At 34.1% G+C, this 27019-nt stretch overlaps 1 protein-coding gene across 1 annotated transcript in view; it reads right to left on the bottom strand.

Annotated features, from left to right (window-relative positions):
• VPS50 (VPS50 subunit of EARP/GARPII complex) overlaps nucleotides 1-27019 on the bottom strand; it is a 115671-nt gene that overhangs the window by 28824 nt on the left and 59828 nt on the right. The window contains exons 14-20 of the mRNA XM_019729711.2: nucleotides 26619-26710; nucleotides 20819-20913; nucleotides 20396-20494; nucleotides 12096-12186; nucleotides 9411-9587; nucleotides 6476-6594; nucleotides 4462-4568 (exon numbers count right to left, since the gene is read on the bottom strand). Of these exons, the coding sequence (XP_019585270.2) occupies nucleotides 4462-4568; nucleotides 6476-6594; nucleotides 9411-9587; nucleotides 12096-12186; nucleotides 20396-20494; nucleotides 20819-20913; nucleotides 26619-26710 (780 nt within the window). The remainder of the gene's footprint in view (nucleotides 1-4461; nucleotides 4569-6475; nucleotides 6595-9410; nucleotides 9588-12095; nucleotides 12187-20395; nucleotides 20495-20818; nucleotides 20914-26618; nucleotides 26711-27019) is intronic.

The raw sequence follows: 27019 nt of genomic DNA, 5'->3' as shown, positions 1-27019 counted from the left end.
CAAGTTATCCATTCTTCACAATGTGGCCAGAGTAATCTTTTAAAAAACAAACAAACAAGGAAATCTACTTGTGTTTCTCTCCTGTTTAAAACCCTTAACAAATTCATGTCCCCAAAACATTAGGTCCTGTGAAATCCACTTCTTCCCACTTTTCTTGCCAAGTCTCCCCTGCTCCCAAGTCCCATTTCCTGTCATGCTTCTCATATGCAGCAACCTAAACTGCTGTGTTCTCTGAACATCAGGTCTTGCACACATTGCTCTTTGCACTCTGGCTAGAATGCCTTTACCAAAGTATTCGCATGTATTCAACTTTCAAAGTCAGGTACGGTGTGAGCCCTCCAGTGAGTCAGCCCTTTTATTTGCTACCCAGAAGAGAAAGTTAATCATTCTTTCTGCATCTTTTCTGTTTATTTATGCTTTTAAGACTAAAATGTAATTTTTTTCTTTTGTAGGTTATTTCTCATGTTGGGCTCCTTAACTATACAGACTATGTCCTGTGCATGGCTATGTTTCCAACAGCTGGCAGAGTGCCTGGAACAGAGCTGTAGCTTTAAAAAAAATCTGTTGGGATTAAAAAATGAATGAATACAACACACATGGCAGAAAAAGACTAACTTCCTTAATGTAGAAATTAAAACACATAATTTCCTTATTATAAAAACGGGCAATGAATATGAATAAGTAGTTCACAAACAGAAATATCTTTTAGAGCATACTGAAAGATGTTTAAACTCACTCATAATTAAATACATTTTGAATGAGATGACATTCCCATTCAAACCAGCAAACATTCTCATTCAAATGCTTCAGACTGGCAAGGATCTGAAGCTGGACACTGCTGCTGAGAAACTGGGAAAAGAGATAACTCCCATATGTACACTGTTGGGTAAACTAACAGAAGTGCTTTAATAACTTTTTTGGTAAACTGAGAATGTCTCCCCAAACCAAAAGTGTATGTACTCTTTGATCCTGCATGAGGAAACATTTGTAGGAATTTGTCCTACAGCTGTATTTGTATATGGACAAAGGTATTTATTCAAGGGTATTTTTTGTGGCGTTGTTTAGGGAGCATCAAACGACTTAAACAACCTACATGTCAAACAATAGAGCACTTACAGAATAAATTGTGGTACATCCATACCATAGGATCATTAACAAGAATGGGATCTACGCACACTAAGACATGGAAGTTTAACCTTAAGACAGTTGAAGTCAAAAAAGCCAGATGAAGAACAGTATATATGTATATAGTGTGATCCAATTTTTGAAACAAAAACAGGAGAGAGGAGATTCACATAGCAAATGTACTTGTAAAAGCATATTAACATTTCTCAAAGAAAGAGGAAACATTGAGTAGTTTTCTCTGAGGAAGGAGACTTGCAGGTCAGGGGCTCTGTTTATACCCTGGGTTATTTTCATTTTTAACCACCTTTATACATTACCGTTTCAATTTAAAACACTCCACAATAAAATAATAATATTAGTGCGCCACCTAAAAGAATGTACCAGTGAAGGGGCAGATCTCTTCCCTCTTTTTGTGTTCCCTCCAACACACAAACTGCCTCTCAGCCACACTACGCCTCAAAATTCCTCAGATGTTCCTAGTCTGGTTAAATCCCGATGCATATACTGGTGTGTGTTTTTCCAGCTGCCAAGGTAATAATTTTGTTGTAAGGTCTGTAGTTTTTACAAGCAGATTTTGGAAATGGATCTTCTGCCGCATGGCCCTATCCGCCCTGCTGCAGTGACCGCTGCCTCCAGGAGAGACCCTGAATACCAAGGCTACTTCGGTGATGCCACACGGTCCCTCAAATCTGTCAGCCTCTGTCTGCAAGAAATTGTCAGGCTGACAGAATTTTCTCTTTACACAAAAGCAAGGTTTGGATTAGTCCTCAGCACTTGTGAAAGGCTCCGGAAGCTTTTCTAACAGATCAGGCACCACCTGGGGCTGGGAAGCCGCACTAACACTTTTGCTTAATCTCTCCTAATTATCTGCCAAATAAATACTCCTTGAAAAGGCCATTTTGAATATGCCTTTAATGTTCTAAAGTGTGTCTCCCAACTACTGAATAATTAGTTCCTTCATCTTCCCGGGCACCAAAAATTAATCCATCTTATTTACACAATTGTACTTCTGTCTTTGTATGTAAGAGACATTACCTTTGCCAGTTTATAATCTTTAAGCACTTTGTGCAATAAAAACAGAGGATGGAATAGTGCATTTACTGGTTGGAGACCCCTTAGTGAGTGGATCCCTTAAAGCTCCATTTTATGAATATGTACAAACTAAAGATAAAGAGAAAGACATCTCAGGGAGAGAGACAGTGGTCAGCATAAAAGCCTACTGGAGGAAGAATGGCAGCACTTAATCCCAACCCCAAATGGGACTACGTGAAAATTCAATTATCATACTAGGCACTGTTTCCTAACTAGGCAGCTTTAGTAAAAGATCTGGAGGGGGAGAAGGCTGAAGTTGCAAGGGTCAGAGTCTCTACAATGAGGAAGGGCTCATCCAGGGCTGCTCTGCTTTCCTTAGGGCCCAGGAGAATGCAGTTCCTCTCAGTTTCTATACATCCACTGTGAGAAAACAGGGTCCACTATGTCGATCAGTCATCCTTACAGAAGACTTTGTTGTTACTGTCTCTGAATTTCGCCCCAGCAGCACTTTTCTATCATTATTATATCCCTTTCTTAGATAATGAGAATAGGAGAATGCATTGTTTCTTCATTTCTTTATGACTACCAAGTGAAGATTTACATTTGTTGTTTGCATTTAACTGAATGATATACGATATCCCCCCTCCTCAATTTTTTTTAGCCTTATATTAGATTTGATTCTGCTGAATATATGTCTTTTAGAGTAAAAAGCAACATGATGACCCCTAGTTCTTTTTGAACTAGGTAAATTAAAAATAAAAATGTAGTTGACTGCATTAATTATTTCCCCCAATTATCTGCCCCCGCCCCTACCCCAACCCCCTTCACTGTAAAAAGATCATGCATCCTTGTCTCACTACCCGGAGTTGAAGTGCCTTCTTGGGGCAGAGGTATACTTCTCTCCCCCAAGGTCAAGCCTGACTTGCTAAGGTCGGTGACATGTCAGAGGAAGTCAGGGTGCCACATCGGAGTGGAAGCTTTAAGTCATAACATGGTTCAGCTCTTACTCTCCTCTCCGTGCTCAGACTGATGCTAACCTTTCAGCTCGCATGTGAGAATGAAGCACATGGAACAGAACTAAGTTGATTACGAGCCAATAGGCATCATGATAAACCTTTGTGACTGAAAGTCACTGATGTGTCAGGGTGGTTTGTTACTTCAACATAATCAAGCAAAAGCTGTGTTCATTAAAGTACATGCCAAGCAGTGTGTTCAGACACTGAAAACTACAGTGAGCCCCGAAGGCTGAGGAAGACAATAATAATTTTGGAATATCTATCAGTGAGGACCACAAAAGGGCACTGAGCACACTGACCCTGAAGAATGGACTGGGGGACAAGGGACTAAGGAAAGGAAGAACGGTATTAACTACCAGCACACAGCCAAAGAGTGACCACATGGAAGAACAGGAGGAAAAAAGTAGACTTATTCTTTTTGCTTTTAAGGGCAGAACTAAGGCAGCAGAAGTACACACACACAGAGATTTTGGTATACCATAAAATAGAGATTCCTACCAATTAAATCAGTCTAATAATACTAGGATGAGCAGTCGTGCAAAATAATATGCAGTAGGAAATGACCATCTCCATAAACAGAATACAGTGATTTTTATAGAAAACCACTAAAATTCCTGACCAGTATTGATGACTTAGTGTGAGAAGACATTTCTGCAACTTATTTGTCAAATGTGAGGACTATTCATGAGATATAAGGACTGAGACAGCATATAAAATGGTGAAATACTGACATTAAAAAATCCACATCATCTTCAAACCTAAACATTTTACATGGCAATTCTTCATGTTTTTGCCTCCTACAAATTCATCAATAAAGGTCTTGTCTGTAATAATAACACTTCCTATGGCGTGAATATTTAGCTTGTCGAACTCTTGTGTCTGAAAATGCCAGAAAGTCACTATTCATAGTGCCTACCTGACAGAAAGATTGTGAAGACCAATGAAACAACGAAGTAAAAATTACAGTGTAGGTAGAGGTATCCTACCCATACCTCTAACTCACAGAGAATTCTTCATTACATTTCAATTAATTGGGAGATTTTAGAAAAAGTGGAAGATACAAATACTTACTAAGCAGTTAACTGAAAAAGAAAAACTGACATTAACATAAGCATTCGACTATTGGGAACAATTTAGATGAGAAAGCACTGGCATGTGATAATCTTAAATCCATCACTGCGGTGGGCACTGGAGTGTACAATAAAAACCCCAAGTTAAAATCGTTTGGTAACAAAAGTAGACTAATTTAACTGCTAGAACAATTTTTTAAAAAGGTGTAGCTACTTACCAACAAGTCTTATTACATTCAGTGTTGTATTTGTTAAGATGGGTGCATTCACTTTATTTAGACTGTAATCTGATTTCTTCCTGCTCTTTAGGGTTTCCCGAGAAACACTTAATTTAGAAAAGCAAAACAAAGTTGCAATTAGCATTGTCAAGTAGTACATCAGTAAGTAATTCAGCTTACAATCTATCCTTCATTCACTAATTAGTTACTGAAAAATCTTACCATGTAGCAGGTGGGGATATAGAGATTATCCTCCAGTCCTTACAGTCCGAGGGGAAGAGAAATTAGTAAGTAAAGAAATAAAGTGCTATAATGTATTTTTTGATTCTAAGATATTATCAACCATTAATAGAAGTTATGCCACTTTAAAAAGACAAATGTTCTAAGGAAATTAATCATTAAATGTACCAAGCATCCTGATTTCAGACTTATAAATATAAAAAATACCCTCCTTAGAATTTTAAATAAGTATAAGATATGATGGTCAAGTCTGGGGTAGGGGGTGCACTAGATTTAAAGGAAAATAAGTTATATGGTAAGTATAGGAAAAGAAGGGCCAACTTGTACGAAGGTCAGAGGTAAGAGAACAGAGTGTGCTCAGAAAAGCACAAGTTCACGAGGCTAGCATGGAGAGTAGGTGGGCAGCAGGAAGTGACAAGAAGGGAGGTAAGTAAAGGGCAGATCACCAAAAGCAATCAAACCTAAGGAGTATGAACCTTATCCTTCCTGCAGTGGTAGCCATTAAAAATTTTTAACCAGGAAAAGGACATGATCAAATTTGAATATAAGAAAAAAAACAACACCTAAATTTGTATCCAAGAATGAATTAGAAGAGGGTTAAGGAAGCCAAGGTAAGGGGGCTGATTCAATAATCTGGCACAGAGATGGTTTTTGCATGAACTAGGATGGTACGGTGAAGTACAAGGAATTTTGATAAATTGAAGAGACACTTAGAAATAGGAATTGATACTGTTAGTGGATTGACTGTAGTTGATAGTTCACATTATTCAGACATCTCAGGAGTAAGTTCAGACAGTGTCAGAGGCTACATAACCCACCAAAAATGCAAGTACATATACATACACTGGCAGCCACTATCCTACTTACTCATTTCAGTTTAATTAGAGCTTCCCTTTTGGACATAATACACCCTAAACATCTAATGAAGAAGTCCAACAGAATTGTTCTACTCAGTTCCTATAGATCATAGATGTAAATATTTAAATATCACACATATGTGAAAAGCACTGGAAACCAATTTTCCCAATTAAAATGTCTACAGCTACATCAGACACTTACTTTTGAGGAGAGAAATTATATCAATCAGGATTTCGAATCAATCAAGTATTAACTAGGTACTTTGGGGGCAAAGGGTAGAGGAGAGTATACTTAAATCTGTCATTAAAAATAAAGTATATCTGTGGTCATTAAACGTCTGATACTCATGAAATTAATTCACTCACATATTAACATCAGGCCCATTTACCTGGGAGAAGGTGACAAATAATTCTTATATAATTATCCAAGTTTTTGAAGAGAATAGTTTATCATAAAGCAAAACTGAAGTACAATAAGGGAGCCTACAACAGAAGGTTCAAACAGTGAACATAAATGACATTGGGAGGATAAATGGAGACTTTCTCTACTTACCAGATTGAGGCAGAAACTCCACGTAGAAAACAAAGGACTACTTTCCTCCCTGAGGTTTTCTGATCTATGTGAAGCATGAACTGCCTCCAAAAGCAGAACTGATTTTATAAATCAAAGGTTTATTTTTCTGCAAACATCACTGATCTCTAAGTTAAGAGCTCTTTATGTCCTATACCAAAAGAACTTCATTTTCAGCCTTTCGGGAATCATTTTTTAAAACATATTAACTTCTGTCACATGACATTATGACCAACAGAAAATTTTAATTTTTGATGTTTGTTTTTCTTTCACCTTTAAAGTAAATCCTATGTGTTCAGCTCGCAACATAAAATGCAAATCCCGTAAAAGCGAACACAAAGTTTACCTTTTCACAGGCGCGTCGCCCGTCTGCTCATCCACATAATCGCGTTTCAGTTCCTCGGGGACATCGCTGTCACTGTCATACTCCTGATAGGCACTTTTTTCTGGTTCGTCAGATTCATACTGAAGAGAACACAGCATATTTAACAATGGGCATGAAGAACCAAAACGTTTCTTGAAGTCTCTCAACACAATCAAAGTATCTAATTTTATAAGAAGTAGCTTATAGAAGAAAGTTCTTAATAACTTAGCTTCAATTTTGCCATCAAGAATCATATTACCCTTCCATTTTCCTCATCATCCTCCCTTAACCAGCTCAACAGAAAAAAGGAAAACAAAATTCAAACATTATACCTCCAAAAGCTTGTACATGTCCCCCCAAAAGTCAAATCTCCATATAAAAAATATAAACAAACAAAAACACACACCCTGTTAGGTCTCAGGAGAAGAGTGTACATTTGACTAAAAAAATAATAATAACAAATTAAAAAAAAAATCTCTTCTCTTCCTCCAAGAGGTTGCATCATCATTTCCAACTTGCTAATTCATTGTAAGAAGGTTGATACAATTGTGGCACTCTGGAAGTGCTGATTCAGCTTAATCAACACATGCGACACACATGCTAATGTTCTACGTCATTATGATGAGATTTAATTCCAAAGGCAGCTTAGAAAATTAGGCTTAGCACCTAAGGATTACTGAGAGCAAGGATAAGAACGGTGGATTTACTCTTGAGAGGAAAGGTACCGTCCTAACATTTTCATCATGTGTATGGCACCATGACCCAGTGCCAGCGTGGGAGAGGAGTGCAGTCCACGCACAGCAAAGGAAGCAGTGGCAGCAGCATCGTGATCATCATCATCATCATCATCACCGTGGATTAATATTACAAATTAATATGATTAAATAATGGCTAACATCTATTAAGTTTTAACCAAACACTGTGCTAAGTGTTTTATCCCCATTTGCCAGTTCAGGACACCAGGAAAGAAGTTAGCCTAATTCAACAACTATTTTTTGAGCCTCTAAAGCATTATGACAGGCCACAGGGAGATGTGGACCCTGACTCCCAAGGACTTATTCTGTACCTGGAAAGGTCAGGTTACACATTAATACCTGCAAATAAGCACTGCAGGCAATCTCTCCCACTTGCACACTGTGTGACCCTGACCATGGTCAGAAAGACGTGCTACACAGAATCAGGTCTCCTGGTTGTTAACAGCTAGGCTTCATGAATCAATAGTATAATCGATCCTCATTTTCCAGGATTCTGTATTTGCACATTTTCCTACTCCCTAAAATGTATTTGTAACCCCAACAATAATACTTCACGGCACTTTTGTGGTCATTCATGGATATGTGCAGAGTGACAAAAACTTTTGAGTCACCCAGTATGCATGTTCCCAGCTAATCATATCAGCTCTCCTGCTATAAATAAGTGTCCTTTTCACAGTCTATTTAATGCCACGTTTTAAAATTTTTTGTGTGCATTTTGCTGTTAATTTCACTGCTTAGAAAGGTCACTAAATCTAGTACCAAAGTGTTGTCCAGTGTTCCTAAGTGCAAGAGGACAGGAATGTGCCTTGTGGCAAAAATACATGTGTTAGATAAGCTTCATTCAGGCACGAGTTGTAGTGCTGTCGCGTGTGAGTTTCATGTTACTGAATCAACACTATATATTAAATTGGGGGTCTTTAAGCAGAAACACACATAAAACAAGGTTATGTATTGATCAGTTGATAAAAATGTGTTGACTAGAGGCTCATAGAAACCTAATCCCATATTTGCTCTAGGAACAATGGTTCTGATTTGCTAATTCAGTGTTCATGGTGACTTTACAGAAAACCACTGTCACAAATAATGAAAATCAGATGCTACGTGAAATTTAAATTAACAAATCACCTGTACAGAGGAATATTATTTTAAAAATATTGGAATGATTTCTAATTCCTTTTGGTTCAGTCTACATACAAAGGCAAAATTTCATAAAGAATCACTAAACTGTAATTTTAAATATGGTTTACCATAAAATAATTTCTACTGCATGATAAAAAGTGATAATGATATACTTTCATGGCAATATTTTTAAAAATTTATCTTCACTAAACAGAAAAGAAAATGCCAAAACTAAAATACAAAGGCAAATTCAACAGATTTTTGTCAAATCTAAAGAGTTTTCAATTTCAGCTTCATCAAATCTAAAAGAAAAATCATACTGGGTCTCTCTGGAAATTATGAAGACCAGAAGGACCCATCCAAATAAATACTGTGAAAATACCCTGTAGGTAACTGTGATGTAAGCATTTCCTCATTGTAAATACGAGGAAATTGAGGGCCACAAAGTTAAAAATAATTAGCCAAGGGCCACACAGCTAATAAAAAGTTTGCCTTCAAACCCTTTCCATTAACTCACACTGCCTCTAGTTTATATTATTTTTTGAGCTGCTCAAAGTATTATTAAAACATCGTACATCTAAATCCAAAACAGCCCTGCCAGGTAACTAAGCAAGACATTATCCTCTCTCAGTAAAGGGACATGGAAAAAATGACACTCTTAGTTGCCCAAGAGTGGAGTTGAGAAAAAAGTACAGAGATCTAGTCCCCCATCCATCCATCCATCCATCCATCCAACAAATCACATAAATATGCAGTAAAGAAACTAAAGTCCTACTCAATTAATAATCTAGTAAGAATACAAAGTAATATAGTAAGAATATAAAGTAAACATAACGGAAAATTTTATAGGACAATGTCAACAAAGCATACTGTAAAACCATTACCTGTACAAGTAGTATCACAGGTACATAAGCAATAAGTGGGAAGATGGGTGGTGAATGGATAAACAAACCTAGCTGATTAATTTGCTCATTGGGTATAATACTTTGCAGTTAAGAAATTCTCACTTATGTTCTACAATATGTTTTAAAAACACCACATACGCCATTAGAAGCCAGGACATCTTCTGTTTCTTCATCTTTGTGGTTGGCCTGAATTTCAAATGGATTCCCACCACTACAGTACTGCTCAAACAAGGTCACTGTTTTTGAGGAAGCTGAGGTTTGCTGCTTACTAGGTGAAACTGATGGGGAACGAGACTGTTCCATGAATTTAAATTCCTAGACATTAAGAAAAAGAAGACAGGTAGTCAATGTAGTAGAGAGCTGGACCCTTTTAGCAACCTTTTAGCAACAAAAAAATTCAAATACATAAATATTCTACATGTAAATGTAGAGTTAGTGAAAAACAAATTAATCCTTATACTTCTGGTTATTCACTTTTGAATCCTGAAAGCTGTCTGAAAGTACAAACTTAGAAATACATATTCAAAGCTTTTCCTAAAACAAACTCAGTTGCTGATATCTCTTACAACAGTGTTATTTGCATCAAGCTACTTTTGACTTACTTTATGAAAGCGCACAGAAAACTTTAGACAATAAATTTGAATGATAATTCCAAAAATTTTAACATAGCAGGAAAAGTACTGGTAGGATATGGCTTTAATCAATAGAGTTACTTATAAAAACTAACTGCTGTTAGGTCAAACACCTTGTGTACTTATATGCTTGCACTATTTAAGATATTCTGTATGAAAACATCAAAAACAAAGCATAAAGGATATATCTTTCTCTGTTATACTGCTGTCTATAAACTTTCATTTATTTTTCCTCATATACCAAGAATCAGACAACACAAACACAAAAACTGAGGTCAGATGATACATCTTATAATCCTAGCTTGTCATTCATTAATTCATTATATTCCATTAACTTCCTATAAATTGTTGGGAATGTCACCTGGCTTCTCTGTGTCTCAATTTCCTCATCTGTAAAATGAGAGTAAATTCAATCTAGAATGAGAGAACAAATGCTAAAGCAAAAGAGTTGCAGCACCCAGTCCAAATCATGCATTTCCCAGATGAGGAAACTAAAGCAGTCCAGAGGGATTCAGTACCAAGTTCCAGACCATACAGCTTATTAGAGGAAGAGATGGAAAAACTCTAAAGTTGCTTGGAATTACAAAACTACTGATCTGATGATTTTCTTAAAAAAATTTATTATACATTTTTCTTATACCTTTTAATTTTTTTAAAATATTAATCTCAAATTAAAAATTCTTCACATTCAATTATAATCTTCTTAAAAATTACATTGACTTGCTAAGTTTCAAATGACATGCTTATTTTCTTTTTAAATCACAACTATACATTAAATCAGATCCATGACACTGCTTAAAAATCATGCCATTGTTTCCATAATTCTAAATAAGGGGTGACTATATATTAATGAGAAAATTCTTTTAAATCTACAGAAATACGTGTCAAGTTAGCACTATCTCAGTTGTGAATAGTTTCCAAGATAACTACTATTTTGTGGTTAGAACACTTAACCTGGGATCTATCCTCTTAAAAATTTTTCAAGTCTACAAACAGTATTGTTAACTATAGGCAAAATCTTGTACAGTAGCTCTCTAGAACTTAGTCATCTTGCATAACTGAAATTTCAAGGTAATTACTTTAAAGGAGATAATGCTCAGTTGGATGGAAATGTTTCAGCATACCTTGGAAAAAATTACACCAAGGATATGTGCATGTGCACGCACACACACACACACACACACACACAAACACTTTGATGGCTAAATATAAATTCAAATAAAATTATTTATATAGGGATTCTAAAAATCAATGTTAGAATTCTGAATAATGTTAAGGAATCAACTTAATATAAGAATTCTAAAATAATATTCACATTAACGTTAATTTTGCTGTCTTTAAAACATCTACTAATCAACATGTGTCAGTGTAGTTAATATTTCCACATTAGGAAAGCAATACAATTTAATCAACTGGATAAGAAGCTATTATACAATATGAGCATAAAGACTATCCCTGTAAAAAAAAGTTGAATCATGTATTCTTTACATTTATACAGAATAAGAAAATTGCTTCTGGAAAGCCATTTCTTCCAAAGGCAAAAGCTAGACATTCTAATTTAAACAGGGATCTAAGTTTATATATTGTATTTTACAATTGATATTTGCAGGACACAATCTATCACAGAAGGAATATTTATCTAGGATATGTTTCAACTAAGGGAAAACTCAAATCAATTAAGGATAGTTTCACAGATTATATATTCTATGAAGATTAAATGAATAAATTAGCTAACAAAAATTAAGAGTATTTTTTATAAGTGTCTCTTTTATTTCTAAGGCATTTTCGCATTACAGGTAAATTTTCGAGTTGCAGCATAAATTAAGAAATTAGTCCCTTTAAGAAATTATAAACATTCAGCAAATATAAGTATTTTCACTGAAGATCATCAAACTGTAACTAATTAATTTTCTACAAAATTTAAATAGAGCAGTAGATCCTCTTCTGAAATCATTAAAAAAAATTATTTTAATTGTGATTCTTCTTAGGTAAAAGAGTTTTCCTGAAGTGTATAAACTGAATTTGTAAAAAGAGACAGACTTTGACATCCAAAAAGGATCACTCTTGTAAAAGAGGCTTGTTATTAATCACTTTTAAGAAAGGAAGGAAATTTAATTATTTTATAAATGCTCTCACATACTATTTTTTAAAGATGACTAAATAAAAGATTTATTTGCTCTTAAATACTTACATGAAGTTGCAAGATGCTGAAATTTGACTTAACAGGACAAAGTTCCCAGGTTTCATTCTCTAGAAACATTCTCAGTTCATCAAGCCGTGTTCTTAAAAAAATAGACAAGCAAAAACAAGACATTCCAAAAAGTAAGAAGAAACGTATACTGTATATAAGAATTAAGAAAATGACAATACAATTATAAGATTATCATCATGATCATAATATAACTTTGAGAACCCATTCAGATCAACAATGCAAACAAAAACATTTATCTTATAGTTAATATCTTATCATCCTTAAAGAGAAAAAACTCTCATGTATTTACTAAACTCAGAACACTTTTTACTATATTGCAAAAATAATGAACATGATGACATTTTTAATAAGGAACTTAAACTAAAAGCTACTCACCAACTCATGTACTTAAAATATCCTCATCTAATCATATATCAATGCCCAAAAAACAGAGAAAATATTTACAGGGTTTATGAGATTATAAATACTAATAAATACTTTATGCTAAACAGCATAGATCTTAATCATGCTTACTAAGCCATAATATCATCATGATAGCCACTCTCCAAATCTATTAGTTCAGTGCCTATCTCCACACAGCATTTAATTCACAGCAGGAATTAAATTAGCAAGTGTGGCACTTATATATCCAACATTGTACTAATCGCTTATGTCATATTGATTTCTTCTTTCTTTAATGTTATTGCTTTTATGTCTATCCTGAATAATCAGTACATTATATAGACAATTACAAAAAACAAATACTTCCTTTCAGTTAACCCAAGAAACAAAGGGCCAAAAAAGCTAAAACAATAACAACAACAACAACAAAAAAGAGTCAAAAGCAAAAACAACCTAAATGTCCACTGAATCTCCAGTTTCTGCACTACTATTCCCATTCCTGCAAGAAGCCTCATACTAAAACCAAATTCTAGAATTTTTGTTTTTTAAGTCAACAGGTTATAAAAATAAAGAGAATAAATTGATGAATCTGTGAAAGCAGAAATAGCTCCAAACATTAGAGTTAACAGACAGGACTTTAAAATAACTGTAATTAAGTTAAATAAAATAAAGAGATATAAAAAATGAATAGAAAGGAGAATGCCAAAGAATTTCAATAATAAACCAAAAAAAAAAAAAAATCAAATAAACACTCTATAACTGAAAAATACCTCAAATTAAAAATTTATTGGATAAGTAAAAGAAGACTAGACTAATGAACTCAAAGATTGTCCAATAGAAAATATCCAAACTGAAGCGCAAATTGAAAAGAAATGGAAGAAACAAATGATCATAAGAGATGTGAGACAAAGTCAAAATACCTAGTCTGCATACAATTGGATGAACAGAGTGAGCAGAAGTAATATTTGAAGAGGTAATGATCAAAAATTTCCCAAAAGTGATTGTGCCCACACCTTTCACCATATACAAAAATTAACAAACATGGGCCACAGACCTAATGTAAGAACTAAAACTATAAAAGTTTACAACTCTTACAGTTCAATAATAAAAAGACAAATAACCCAGTTAAAAAATGGGCAAAAGCTTTGAACAGACATTTTCGCAGAGAAGATACATAACTGACCAGTAAGTACATAAAACGATGCTGAGCATCGTCATTGATTGGGGAAATGTAAACCCAGACCATAATAAGATACCACTTCACACCCACTAAGATAGCTATAATTAAAGAAACAGATAATAACGTGTGTTAGCAAGGATTTGGAGAAATGAGAAGCCTACACAGTGCTGGTAGAAATGTAAAATGGTGCAGCCACTTTGGAAAACAATGTGGCAGTTCCTCAAAATGTTAAACATAGAGTTACCACATGACCCAACAGTTCTACTCTGTATTGGTTTCCTTCAGCTACTGTAACAAATTGCCACAAACTGGGTGACTTAAAACAATAGAAATGTATTCTCTCACAGTTCTGGAGGCCACAGGTCTGAAACCACCAGGCTGAAATCAAGGTGTCGGGAGGGCCACACTATCCAGGGCACTATGGGAGAATCTGTTCCTCTTACCTCTTCCGGCTTCTGGTGGTTGCCACCATTCCTTAGCTTGTGGCTACAGCACCACAATGTCTGCCTCTGTCTTCACATTACTTTCTCCTGCAAGTGTATGTGTATGTCTTTTCCTCTGTGTTGGTGACAAATCCCCGTCTCCATCTTTACTATAAAGCCATTTAGGGCCTACCCAGATGATCCAAGATAATCTCCTCATCAAAAGATCATTAATTTACTCACATCTATAGAGACTGACTTCCAAATAAATTAACATTTACAGTTTCTAGGTATTAGGACTTGATTTTTTTTTCGGGGCTGGGGAGGGCTATGGGAGAATGGGGAGAATCACTTTTCAGCTTACTATACACTCAAAGATACATACTCAAAGAACTGAAAACATACACTATGCAACAACTTTTACATGAATATTCACAGCATTATTCTTAATAACCCGAAAGCAAAACCAACCTATATGTCCATTAACTGAGAAATGGATACAGAAAATATGGCATAGCTATACCATGGAGCATTCGTCAGCCATAAAAAGAAACGAAGTTCTGTTATATGCTACAACGTGGATGGACGGTGAAAACATGCTAAGTGAAAGCCAAATGCAAAAGACCACATGATGTATGATTCCATTTATAGAAATGTCGAGAATAGTCAAGTACATAGAGACAAAAAGTAGATGATTTTCAGAGGCCACAAGTGGGGAAAAGTGACTATGGGTACAGGGTTTCTTTTTGGAGTGATAAAAATATTCTGAAATTAGTGGTGATGGTTGTTGCAGAATTATACACTTTAAAGGAGTACATTTGGGGTATTTCTGGTATGCGATTTACATCTCAATAAAACTATTATAAGAACAAAATATTGGGGTGGGCAGGATTCTAAAATGTCCCCTCAAGATTCTCTGCCCCGGTCCCCAGGACTAAATATGATCACACCCATGATTATGTTACCATAGATGGCAAAAAAGGATTTCGCAAGATGTAATTAAGATTACTAAATCACCTGACTTTGAGTTAATCAAAATGGGGATTTATCAAGGTGGAACTAATGTAACTGAAGGAGCCCTTTTGAAGCAAGAGTTTTTTTTTTCTCCTCTGGATTGCAGAAGAGGAAATCAGAAAGAACTGAAGCATGAGAAAAATTCAGCATGCCATTGCTGTTTTTTTTCAAGAAGGTTCAGGCACAAGGACTGGAGAGCAGCTTCTAGAAGCTGACAGCTAGCAAGAAAAACAGGGACCTAAAACACAGGAAACTGCATCCTGCCAGCATCCTGAATGTGCAGATGTGGGCTCTCCCTCAAAGTCTTCAAGTAAGAGCCCAGCCAAGCTAACACCTTGATTTTGGCTTTGTATGAGACTCTAAGCTGAGAACACAAACAAGCTGATCCAGACATCTAACCTATAGAACTATGAGATAATAAATGTGTGTTGTTTTAAGCTGCTAAATTCATGATAATCTATTACACAATAATATAAAACTATCACAGTGATAAAAGATACCCACTTACAGACTGAAGAAGCTTAACTACACATAAAAATATAGAAAGTAACATAAAAAGTAAAAGTATGTGACAAAAACACTAAAAAAGTAAAAGAAGGTAAAGACAGCTACAAAGTTGGTTTTTGCATAATTCTGGAAGTATGACCTTAGGTTGACTATAGTAAAACAAGAATGCGTATCGAAATGTTGATGGTAACCAGTAAAAGAACATATTTTTAAAAGCTGAGAAAAAAATGATACAAAAATTTAAAATACAAATGATCAATCCAAAAGAAAGCAGGAAGATAAAAACATAAATGAAAAAGTTACACTTTTAGAACTCAAACAGCAACAATGAGTTTAAATTCAACCATGCCAACAAATACATTAAATGGAAATGGAACAAAACAGTTCAACCAACAGACAAAAATCATCAGACTACAATAAAAAGAAAACAAAACAAAGCCAAACTACACGCCGTTTACAAGAGGTATATTTTAAATATAAGATTGAAAGGAAAGTTAAAGGGAAAATATCAATGAATTAGAACTTGTGGGAGACTCAGATCTTTGACTTAACCTGATAAAACACTGTGGCAATAAAAGGTAGGTTCCAAAAATGAATGACAAAATCACAGAATTTAAAGAAGGTAGAGTATTCAATATAAGCCTTTCACATTTATAAGAGAAGGAACTTGATGCTTGAAGTATAAAATTTGGTTAAAATCACATAGGGAGTAAAACTAGTGAGTAACACAACAGAGGTGGAAACCCAAGGCCACTGATAACCCCACTCTGCTCCAAACTCCTCACCAGTAGGAAGAAAACTGGAAATCAATAACATAGTATAAACTAAGAAGTTAAATATTGGTCTACCCACTATTATTGTGCGTGTGTGTGTGTGCGTGTGCTGTGTATGTGCGCAGTAATAGAGTAAAGTGAGTAATCTAATATAAGATATACACTTATAAGAACATATTGTTCCTTTTGTTCTCGTTTTAACTCCAAAATTTAAACCCTCTTGTATAGTTTAGACATGGAAAATAGTATTTTGACTTTTACACGATCTAATTTTCAGTAAGATCTCTTAAATATTATAAATAAATTAAATAGATTCATTGGTGCTATTGTCACCAAGTCCAAAAAATATTTTGTTTTTTAAAAATATTTCTCCCTATTTTCCAAAGAGAACTGCAACGATATCTCCTATCCCCAACACATGTTCTTCTACAACATGACTTGACCAGCTCCCCAATCAAAAGATAAAATCTAATTTTCCTCCTCTTGAATCTGGGCCAGCCTTATGACATACTTGTATTCAATGGAATTTGGTGGAAGGAATGCATGACTTCTGAGCCCATATCAGAAAAGGCCACGCAGCCTCTGCCTGGTTCTCTTGGAAAGCCAGTTCTACGGGAAGCCATCTGCTATATAAAAAGTCCAACCACCTGAGGTCACCACACTGGGGAGGCCACATGCAGGCACTCTAACAAACAAACCCAGCTGTGTACATCCTTCTAGCCAGCAACTCCAAGGCGCGAGGGAAGACATCTTGGATCCTCTGGACACTTAGTCACTTCAGTCAATGCCATGAGCAGCAGAAGAATCTCTCAGTTTATCCCTGCCTAAATTCCTGGCTCACAGAATACATGAAATCATGATAAAATGGTAGTTGTTTCAAACCTGTAAGTTTAGGATAGCTTGTTACACAACAAAAGGTAGCTAAAACATATGCTTGGACACTTGCAAATTGAAGCTATTGTATTTGTTAGTTATTTTTTCCTTAAAAAAAAAAAAATCTCTTTCTGAGATCTAATATAAAACAACTAGAACTATTGCTGACTTATTTACTCCTCCCTCTGATGCCTTAACCAAAACAACTTATTTGGCAGAGAATTTACAGGGGGCAATATGGAGGTCAGTTCTAGAAGATGTCAAGCCCAATAATCAAAACAGAAGAGATGATTACATCACTTGGTCCAGAAAGAAAACAAAGATAAGTATATGGATAATAAACTTGATCCTAGAAACACCCATTTTAGAGATAATTAAAGAATAAACCTTTCTTACTCAGGCAAGGGGAGTCTTTCTCCCCAAAAGAATAAGTGACCTCTCCCTTCTTCTAGTATCAAGGCACCTTTAGGATCCTTGAAAACATTTTATAAACTTTGATTATCAAAGTAATTCCAAAATAAAATGCACTTGTTAAATAGAATTTTTTGGCGATTATACATTGCTACACAAGTTCTATGTCATTACTCTTTAGATTATTTGTGTTTTGGAGAATTCTGTAACATCTGGCAGAATGATAGCTTTGGGTATACACAAACTTAGAACTTAAACATAAAGGAATTTGGGGAAATACAATTTATATTTTTGAAAGGTAAGAATTCAGATTATGGAGACTGTACTCCCTCTCATGTGCATACAATTTTGCCCTGGAAAAAGATAACGGCATGCAATCTTTAATACAACTACCACAAGCAACATGACTACACTTTATAAATAGATGTTCCACCAAAGAGTAAAATGCTTCTATTTTCACCTTTTTATTATGCCTACATCTTCAAATCAATACCCTACACAGATTCCAAGTCAGAATAACTGGGTTCAAGAATTTCTTCATTCTCAAGACCTCTATTTGGCAGTGGAGGATCATGAAACAAAGTATAAACATGTTTAAATACTTTTATTAACAAAATTAAAGCACCTGATCTATATTTCACCACATTTCATACTGTTTTTCAGTATTTATGTATGATTTGATGACGGGAATATTAAATTGGAATTTCGGAGATGTAGATTCATCACTAGCTAATGTAATCACTTTCATCGATTTAATATATGCACACTGTCATCATTTCTAAACTCAAACTTATCTTGCTTTATAAAGAAACAGGTGTACTTCAAAACACGCTGATGGTTGGGGAAACATTGGGGAAAAAAGAGTACTTAAAAAAATATTAAATCTTGATGTTTAACCTATTCAATTTTTCACAAGTGCAGCAAGAAAACAGGGCAAAAATCTAAAGGCAACACTTACAGAGACCTTTTAGTCCAGCCACAGCATTTTACAGTTGATGGAACCATAGCCCAGACGGGTCAAATGATTTGTCCAATGTCAGAGAGCTGGCAAGCAGCAAAAGTGGGATAAGAATCCAAGTCTACAATCTCCCAGGCCAGCTCTTCTAACAATACAGTACAGCCTCTCCACTGGGAAACAAGTTTCACAAATGTTTCCAGGAGAAGTTCATTAAAATGTTGAGTTTGGGGAACATTTAGTAATTCATTTCCATATTCTCTAATTTCATCACGGAGAAATTTTGTGAGGAATCTCCATCATGGTTAGAGTCTAGAAATGCCCATGCCTGGTTGCCACAGATGACAGTAGAATACAGAATGGAGAGCATTAAATAAGTCAGTTTTTGCATTACGCATATCTGGAACACCAAAAGGTCTCCCAGTTTTCCTGCTGGATATAAAGCCATCTTTGGGAAATGGGCATCTGGCATGCCTTCCTTCTAACACAGTAAGTGAGGTTTCTGGATCCATAATAGTTCCTTATTCTTTTCCATGTGATTAAAAAGCCTCTTTCCATATATGTGCTCCAATGTTCACTGAAGCTTTATTTATGGTGGCCAAGACATGGAAATAACCCAAGTGTCCTTTGATAGATGATTGGATAAAGAAGATGTAGTATATATATACAATGGAATACTATTTTCTTCCATAAGAAAAGATGAAATAGTGCCATTTGCGACAACATGGATGGATCTTGAGATTATTATGCTACGCGAAATAAGTCACACAGAAAAAGTCAAGAACCATATGATTTCACTGACATGTGGTATATAAAACTGAAAACAACAAAAGAACACGACAAACAAATGAAGAAACAAAAACTCATAGACACAGACAATAGTTTAGTGGTTACCAGCGGGTAAGGGGGGAGGGGTTGGTAGATGAGGGTAAAGGGGATCAAATATATGGTGATGGAAAGAGAATTGACTCTGGGTGGTGAACACACAACGTGATTTATAGATGATGTAATACAGAATTGTACACCTGAAATCTATTATTAACTTTACTAACAATTGTAACCTCAATAAACTTTAATTAAAAAAGAAAAAGTAAAGCATTAAGATAGAACTCAATTCAAATGATAAAATGTATGTAAGGGATACAGCACAGCGTCCAGCATCTATCAAGAAAGGTCTAGTAAATGTTAGCTCTCTCAATTTAATGCTGCTTTAAGCATACAATCACATTGCTATATGAACATTAATTTCCCACCTTCCTCTACTCCACAAACCCTTTTAAAGTTAGTAGTAATTGTTTTGCAAAGCAATGCAGTACCTAATCTTGGCTTTGTAGCAAGATTCTGAATATCATGCCCTCTTCTCTAGAAGCCTTCCGCACCCCCTCACTGAGTGATGCCTCTACTGATTTAACTTCCTCACTAGCTCACACCGATACATGCAGGCATACAATAGTGGCCAATTCCTTTTAGTGAACCCTGATGTAACAATCATTTTTTTATCTGTATAGAAATCAGTTCAATATTTAGTTCGATATTTTGAGACACTCAAGACAAAGAAAATATTAAAATTGACAATGAATAAGTAATGAGAATATTTTATAAGATTTTTATTGGAAAATCCTTAACCATACTAAAAAGAGGTATAAAGAACATATTCTTTCAAATTCAAAAGTAATTGTTTTAAAGCAATTAGGGCTAAAGCATTAGACAAAAGTATTCTCAGCACCTAAATAAGTCTGTTCCTATTTTATTGGCGTTCTTACCTATGGTAGTTCTTAAAATAATTGACACTTTGTTTTCTAATAGACTCTTGCAAAACTTCAGACTTGCTACCACAAAATTCTTCTCCAACTTGCATCAACCTTTTTGGATAAAAAGATTTATATAAATTTCAGCAACATTCTTATTATAGCAAAAAGAAGTCCAGATCATCTTTTTCAAAGGTAACAGATCATAAAGCTTGGATGTTTGAAGAAATTCTAAAGATCACAAATCCATTATGGTTTATAAACATCCAAAGGGCAGAAATATTTAAACACAAACCCAGCAGAAATTAAATTATGAATTTTCAATTATCTTCATTTCCATGAAAAAGTCGTATGCGATAACTCACCGAGTCATGATTTCTTTGACCATCATGGTTGAATGAATCAAATTAAAGAATAAGACAAGATCTCAAACACTACCTGCTGATTATATCCAAAACGAAGATGAAGTCATCATATTTGAATATCGACAAATCAGTTCCAAGCAAGTAGGTTTTTACTTTTAGTTGAACATCCTGTAAAACAAAAAAATTTCAAGTAAACTCAAAATTTAGAAAAGAAGTTCTTAGAAACATTTATTCTATAAGTTACACATTAAAATGAGACAAGAATACATTCTTAACTTGGTAAAGAATATCTACTTAGGCCGATAGCCAACATCACAGAGACAAATCCATGAATCAGACATAATATAGTAATGGTCATGATCATCACTGTTAACACAGACACCACATGTGCGAGATAAGAATTATATCCTCATGCGGGATATGAAGATAAAAATCATCGTTATTTATGCATGGCTTCGTAGACTAGAAACTCCCCCAATAATCAATTCAAAAAGAATCAGATTTAACAAGGTAACTATGTAATTATATACAACATAATGTAGAAAAATTGACAGTTTTCATGTGTAACTTCTTAGCACTTTAAAATGGAGAGATTCCATTTAAAATACATTATACTTAGACATAACTTTAATAAGGAATATCAGACCTATAAAAAAACTAACAACTCTAATGGGATACAAGAGAAATTTCAATAAATTGAGAATCAAGGAACAGAATGGTGACTAAATAGTGTAAAGATGTCAATTTTTCCAAATTAATGTAGAGGTTCTATGAAATTCTAACCAAATTCACAACAAAACTTTTCTTCCAAATAACTATTCCAAAATTCACCAGAAATAATAAACTGGCAGTAACTGCTTTTTAAAAAATAAAGCTTGAAAAGATGGAGTAAAAGTGTAATATTGGAGGACTTGTACAATCCTGTATTAAATATATTAAAAACTAATAATAAAAAAGAATGCTAGCAATCTACAGAGAAATCAATGTAACAGGACAAATAACTCAGAAATAGCACTAATGTATACATACTAGAGCTTAATAAACAGCAGTAAAAACCAGTTTTCTCATTGTTAACTTTGTTTCAAGCATTTGGATAAGGACTTTACATATAATCGTTAATCCTACCACGGCCCTGTGGAGCAAGCATATATTAATTCCGCTAAGGGAAGAGAAATTTAAATGAATGCCAAAGCTAACACTTGAATCCAGGTCTGTCTTGAAAGTCTTCTCTTTTCATTGCACCTTGCTACAGAGAGGCGTCACACATAAAGAAGGAAGAAAAAGATTATCCAAAAGTAGTGAAGGAAAAACTGACTAGATTTTGGTGGGGTGAGGGGGTGTCGTCTCTTTATATCATATGTTAAAAGGAATATAAAATAGATTAAATAAATATGTTTTTATATGTTTTCAAAAAATTAAAAATTAATTACAAAAAGAAAAATACTACCTGAGTAGCTATTAAGTTTTCTAGGCAATACTCTAAGTATTAGAGATATAGCAATTAATACAAAGTTTAGATAAATATATTTATAATTACTATATCCACCTGAGTTTTACATAGAAAAGAACATTTTAAGAATAAATGTAACATAAGTCACAAAGAACAAGGGTCAATAGTTTGACCTCGTAATATTAACCATCTGCATATTGAAAGTATAAGTGAAAATAGACAAATGATATACAAAGAATTATCATCATATAAATTATTTAGAACCTATAAGCAAAACACATAAGCAAATAATTCACAAATCAATAATTAAGACTTCTAAATGTTTAATTTCTCTTACAATTAGAAATATGAATTAAAACACTAATAAAAATATAAACAGGTTCAAACAAAAGATAAAGTCTCTCTTGAAAAAAAAAAATGTTTACATGTACAGGAGACACAACTACAACCTAATCCAAAAACATTTAAAATAAAGGGATGGTCAAAGATTTACCAGAAAATCTGAACAAAATTAACACAGCAATGGTAATAATAAAATCAATTAGAATTCATGGCAAAAATGCCTCAGGAAAAAGAGTTGCTTGTTTTTTTAATTAATGAAGGGAATTATGTACAAAGAAGATAAGTAAAGTGGTTATTAGCATTGCAGCATCAATCAACATAGCATCCAAGTATAAAAAAGCAAAAGCTATTAGAAATAAAAGAAAAACATGACAAACTACAATCATTCTGGAAGATTAAACCTCCTCCCTCAGAATTGTACAGACCAAGAAAACAAAACACAAATAAGGATATAGATTAGAATAATACAATTAATAAGCTTTCTTTAATATACATATAAAACCTAATTTCACACAAAAAGAAGAAATACAGGGTTAGTTCTCAAATGCCCAAAGAATGTTTATTTATTTATTTATTTATTTATTGAAAACAACTGTTTATTAGTTTTCAGAATGTCCAATCTACATGCCATCCTTACAGATGAATGCCAACTACCCAGTGGGCCAGTGCTAAGTATTCACTTTTAAAGCACTAAGGAATTTTTTTTCTCTTAGTACAACATGGAGACTTAAAAACCTAGCATTCTATTGAGTCAAATTTTGGAAGTTTTCAATTTGCCTGTTCTGGGAAAATCCTCATTCTGTGTTCCATGGTGGGCTAACAGAGTATTTGTACTTATAGAAAAATAACTAATTAAAAAGTGGGGAGGCAGCAGTTTGCCAAATTGGAGATTCTCAATCAGGTGTCATTCTATGTTCTTTCAAACGAGGTGGTGAGCTATGGAGGAATGAAATCCACATCAAACCAAAACTTTGGATTTCCAAACTAAAAGTACAATTTGAGGAGATTTGACTTTAAAGATCTAGCAAAACAGCTTCCTATATGTTTAGAAGAAGAAGAAGGAGGAAGAGGAAGAGAAGAGGAGGAGGAGGAGGAGGAGGAGGAGGAGGAGGAGGAGGAGGAAGAAAGGAAGAAAGAAAAAGAAAAAAAGTTGCTTAAAAAGCTTTCTTGGATGTCAGCTATTTCTGACAAACCAATTTTCTGATGCTCTCTTTCTTTGCTATCAATCCAAAATACCTTGATTAAATTTCCTTTTAAGGATTTACTGGTTTAAATATTAAGTATTAGAAAAAGAAATGCTTGATAAGAATGTACTGAACTCAAAAGGTTTAAAAATCATTGGAAATAAAATCAGTGAGGCTTTCGCATCCTTTTCTGGATCCTGTGACTGGCCGCACAAGCACATGCACTGGGACCTTTTGTTTCAGCTTTGGGCCATGTTCCTCCCTGACTTCAAAGCAGCGTAAGACTTGCTTTAATGGCTGGTCTGACTGTTCTTAAGTCACTTCTTGACTTCATCCATGTCAACTGAGGACATGGATGGCTTGCCCAGGTGGCCTAACAAAGGAACATATTCACTGAAAAAGAATGAGGTGGCCACAGTTGACTCTCAGCAGATTCCAAAGGGTTCTTATCTGCTAGAGAAATTACTGCAAACCCATTTTTTTCCCTCAGGCCATTGAGAACTGAGGCTGGCTGGAAGGCATGGAAGCTTCCGGGAGGCTGTGGAACGGTCATTCTTCTCCATGAGAATTGTAAGGCGCTGAGTGGAAGCACCAGTTGAGATTTGGGCAAAGTGACAACCTAGGTTCCTCTATCTTCCCAAAGAAGAATTTTCAAAGTGGGTGGGATACTAGGATGAAAAGAAAATCTCAAATTCACAATAAGTAGAAATACTACAACTCTAATTCTCTAAAATAAAAAGAAATTAACAAGTACTTTTAAATGTCATTTCTCACATATCAAATATTTAAAGATGAAAAAGAAAATCTTGGAAGACTAAAACTTTCATATGTTGTAGAGGTGTAAGCTCCATGAGGTCAAGGACGATGGGTTCACTACCATGTTCTCAAATCCACAAACAGTGTCTGCTCCACACAGTAGGACTGATACAGCCATTTTTCTTAGAAGATAATCTTTCTTACACGATTCTGGTTGAGTCCAAATGCATGGGAAATTTGCCATAACATTCTAAAAACTTTTCATATCAAAAACCACGATGATTATGACTTTGACTTTAGTTTTACATCAGAAAGTTTAAATATCTTATGTTTTTTGATAATCATTTATCATTTTCTATAACTAATACATTTAAGATAAATGTCTCCAAATTGTCCCATGCTCGCTTATGCTTTGCAATTTGAGATTTCAGATGTTAGAAATGGATTATGGTACATATAGCATAAATTATATAACACCCCCAGTGAAGCCTGGGGCAGTATCCCAAGATAAAACACATTAATATTCTTGCAACATATGAATATTCACTCTAATGATATAAATAAATACTATAAAAAGCCTAATACTGGTCAGGTTCTGCTGCCAAACGAATTCAATTTAGGTCAGGTTTTGCCTGCTGTGTTAGCAAAAAATTTGTTTTTCAGAGCTTTTGCTTTTTTCCATTACCTTGTAATTTCAATTTAACAAACATTCAATGAGTTCCTAAAATATGCAAAGTCCTCGTCTATAGCTGCTTGAGAACTGGGGCTGGGGGTGAAGAAGGGTCTTAGGAGTGGTGGAGATGAAAATATTCTAAAATTTAAAACCTACAACATAATAATCTAAACTCAAAAGAATGATGATGTCTGTTAAATTGGCCAAATGCTTAAACGAGAATAGCTTTTCCAGTTGTGTATTTAATAGAGTTTTCTATATCAGGAATGACATCAGGTTGCCAGACTAAATGGAAAATATCTATATAAAATGCCAAGTCAATATTTCAAGGTACACTGAATTATCAGAAAAATCTATGGATTCTACAATTTCAACTAAGTACAATAAGAGTCTATTAGGAGACTAATTCAAAAACAACTCATATCTGACCCTGGATATATATTCAGTGAGTATGAGATTTCCCTTCCCATTATATATAACAATCGGAAAAAGTCAGACCAAATTCACAATTAATTGTAAATTAAAAATTACTTTAATATGGGCATATCAGAAAATATAGCAGTCAAAGCTCTTATAACCATCACATGAATATATTTTAAATATTAAAGTAAAAATTCAAATAACATATCCAACACAAAGTTATCAAAAGTTAGACAAGCACTAAATTAAAACTGCTATGTGATTCTTAAGAAAATTTGTTTCAGTATATATCTCCCTAAGCAATTTTTTCAAAAGAAACCCTATAAAAGATGGTCAAACTAAAAATCGGCCTCATTAGAAAAATCAAAAATACATTTTAAAAGATCATAACATGGTCAAAGGGTCTAAGTTTCAAAGAAGTCCAAGGAAAAAAACAGTTATCTTCAAAGAAATTACACTTTTATCTAGGAAGTAACAAGTTTTAACAAGTTAACAAATTTAATATCTAATAATGACAATTGAGCTACTAAACTGCAAACTAAAACCTTAAGAAGAAACATTCAGCCAATAAATGTGAAAGATTCCCTCAAGGCACAAAAATCATTGACTTAGAAAAAATTCTTCATTCTATATTAGATTCCAACCCAAGTACATCAACTATTTAGTTATCCCTTTAATTTACTTTAAAAATTAATAGAAAGAAAAGAAAATAGAAATAAAATAAAGATAGAATATCTTGATCAAAAAGCAATTTCTTAATGAAAGCATAAACTTGGTAGGACACTAAAAACTATAATCAAGGAAAATATAAGTATCTTCAATGGAGATTTTCAAAATAAAAGACTTTTCTACTGCCATTTATAATCAACTATAATTGTCAACTAAATTATAGAAATTAAAATAATAGATTTATTCCAAAGAAAAATTAAGATGATTAAATATGCAAGAAATACAAATAAATACAGAAATTTTAAACACAGAATTTCTAAAACAACGTAGAAAGTTTCTATTGCTTTTGTAAAAAAATAATTAAAAAAAAAAACCAAACCTGCCATATTCGTGTAAGTCCATGTTCTAATTTCTTTTTTATGTAGCCACGATCAAAATCAGTTTCTTCAGTACCCATCATATTACTCCCTTCTGAAAATAAAAGATGGTATATGTTTTTAGATTTGCTTCGCAACATTTTTGTTTTTCTAAAAAATTCACTTGGACTCTCACGTATAGTAAGCCTATGTAAAATATAGAAAATACATTCAATATTTATACAGCCAAAACAATGTCAAAAAATAGGTATTAGGATTAAATCCATTTGTTAAGACAGATAGTCCAGACAATCAACAATGTCCAGTTCAACAGGTCAAATCAATGACCTGCCTCAAAACAAATATCCCTCTAAAAGTAACTGAAAAGATACATATACATTTATATTAACAGGAGTATGGCTTT

This window comes from Rhinolophus sinicus, linkage group LG09 (genome assembly GCF_036562045.2).
Source record: "Rhinolophus sinicus isolate RSC01 linkage group LG09, ASM3656204v1, whole genome shotgun sequence".
Lineage (NCBI taxonomy): Eukaryota > Metazoa > Chordata > Mammalia > Chiroptera > Rhinolophidae > Rhinolophus > Rhinolophus sinicus.
The sequence above is the reverse complement of the archived record's forward strand: the minus strand, read 5'-3'. Positions and strand labels throughout refer to the sequence as shown.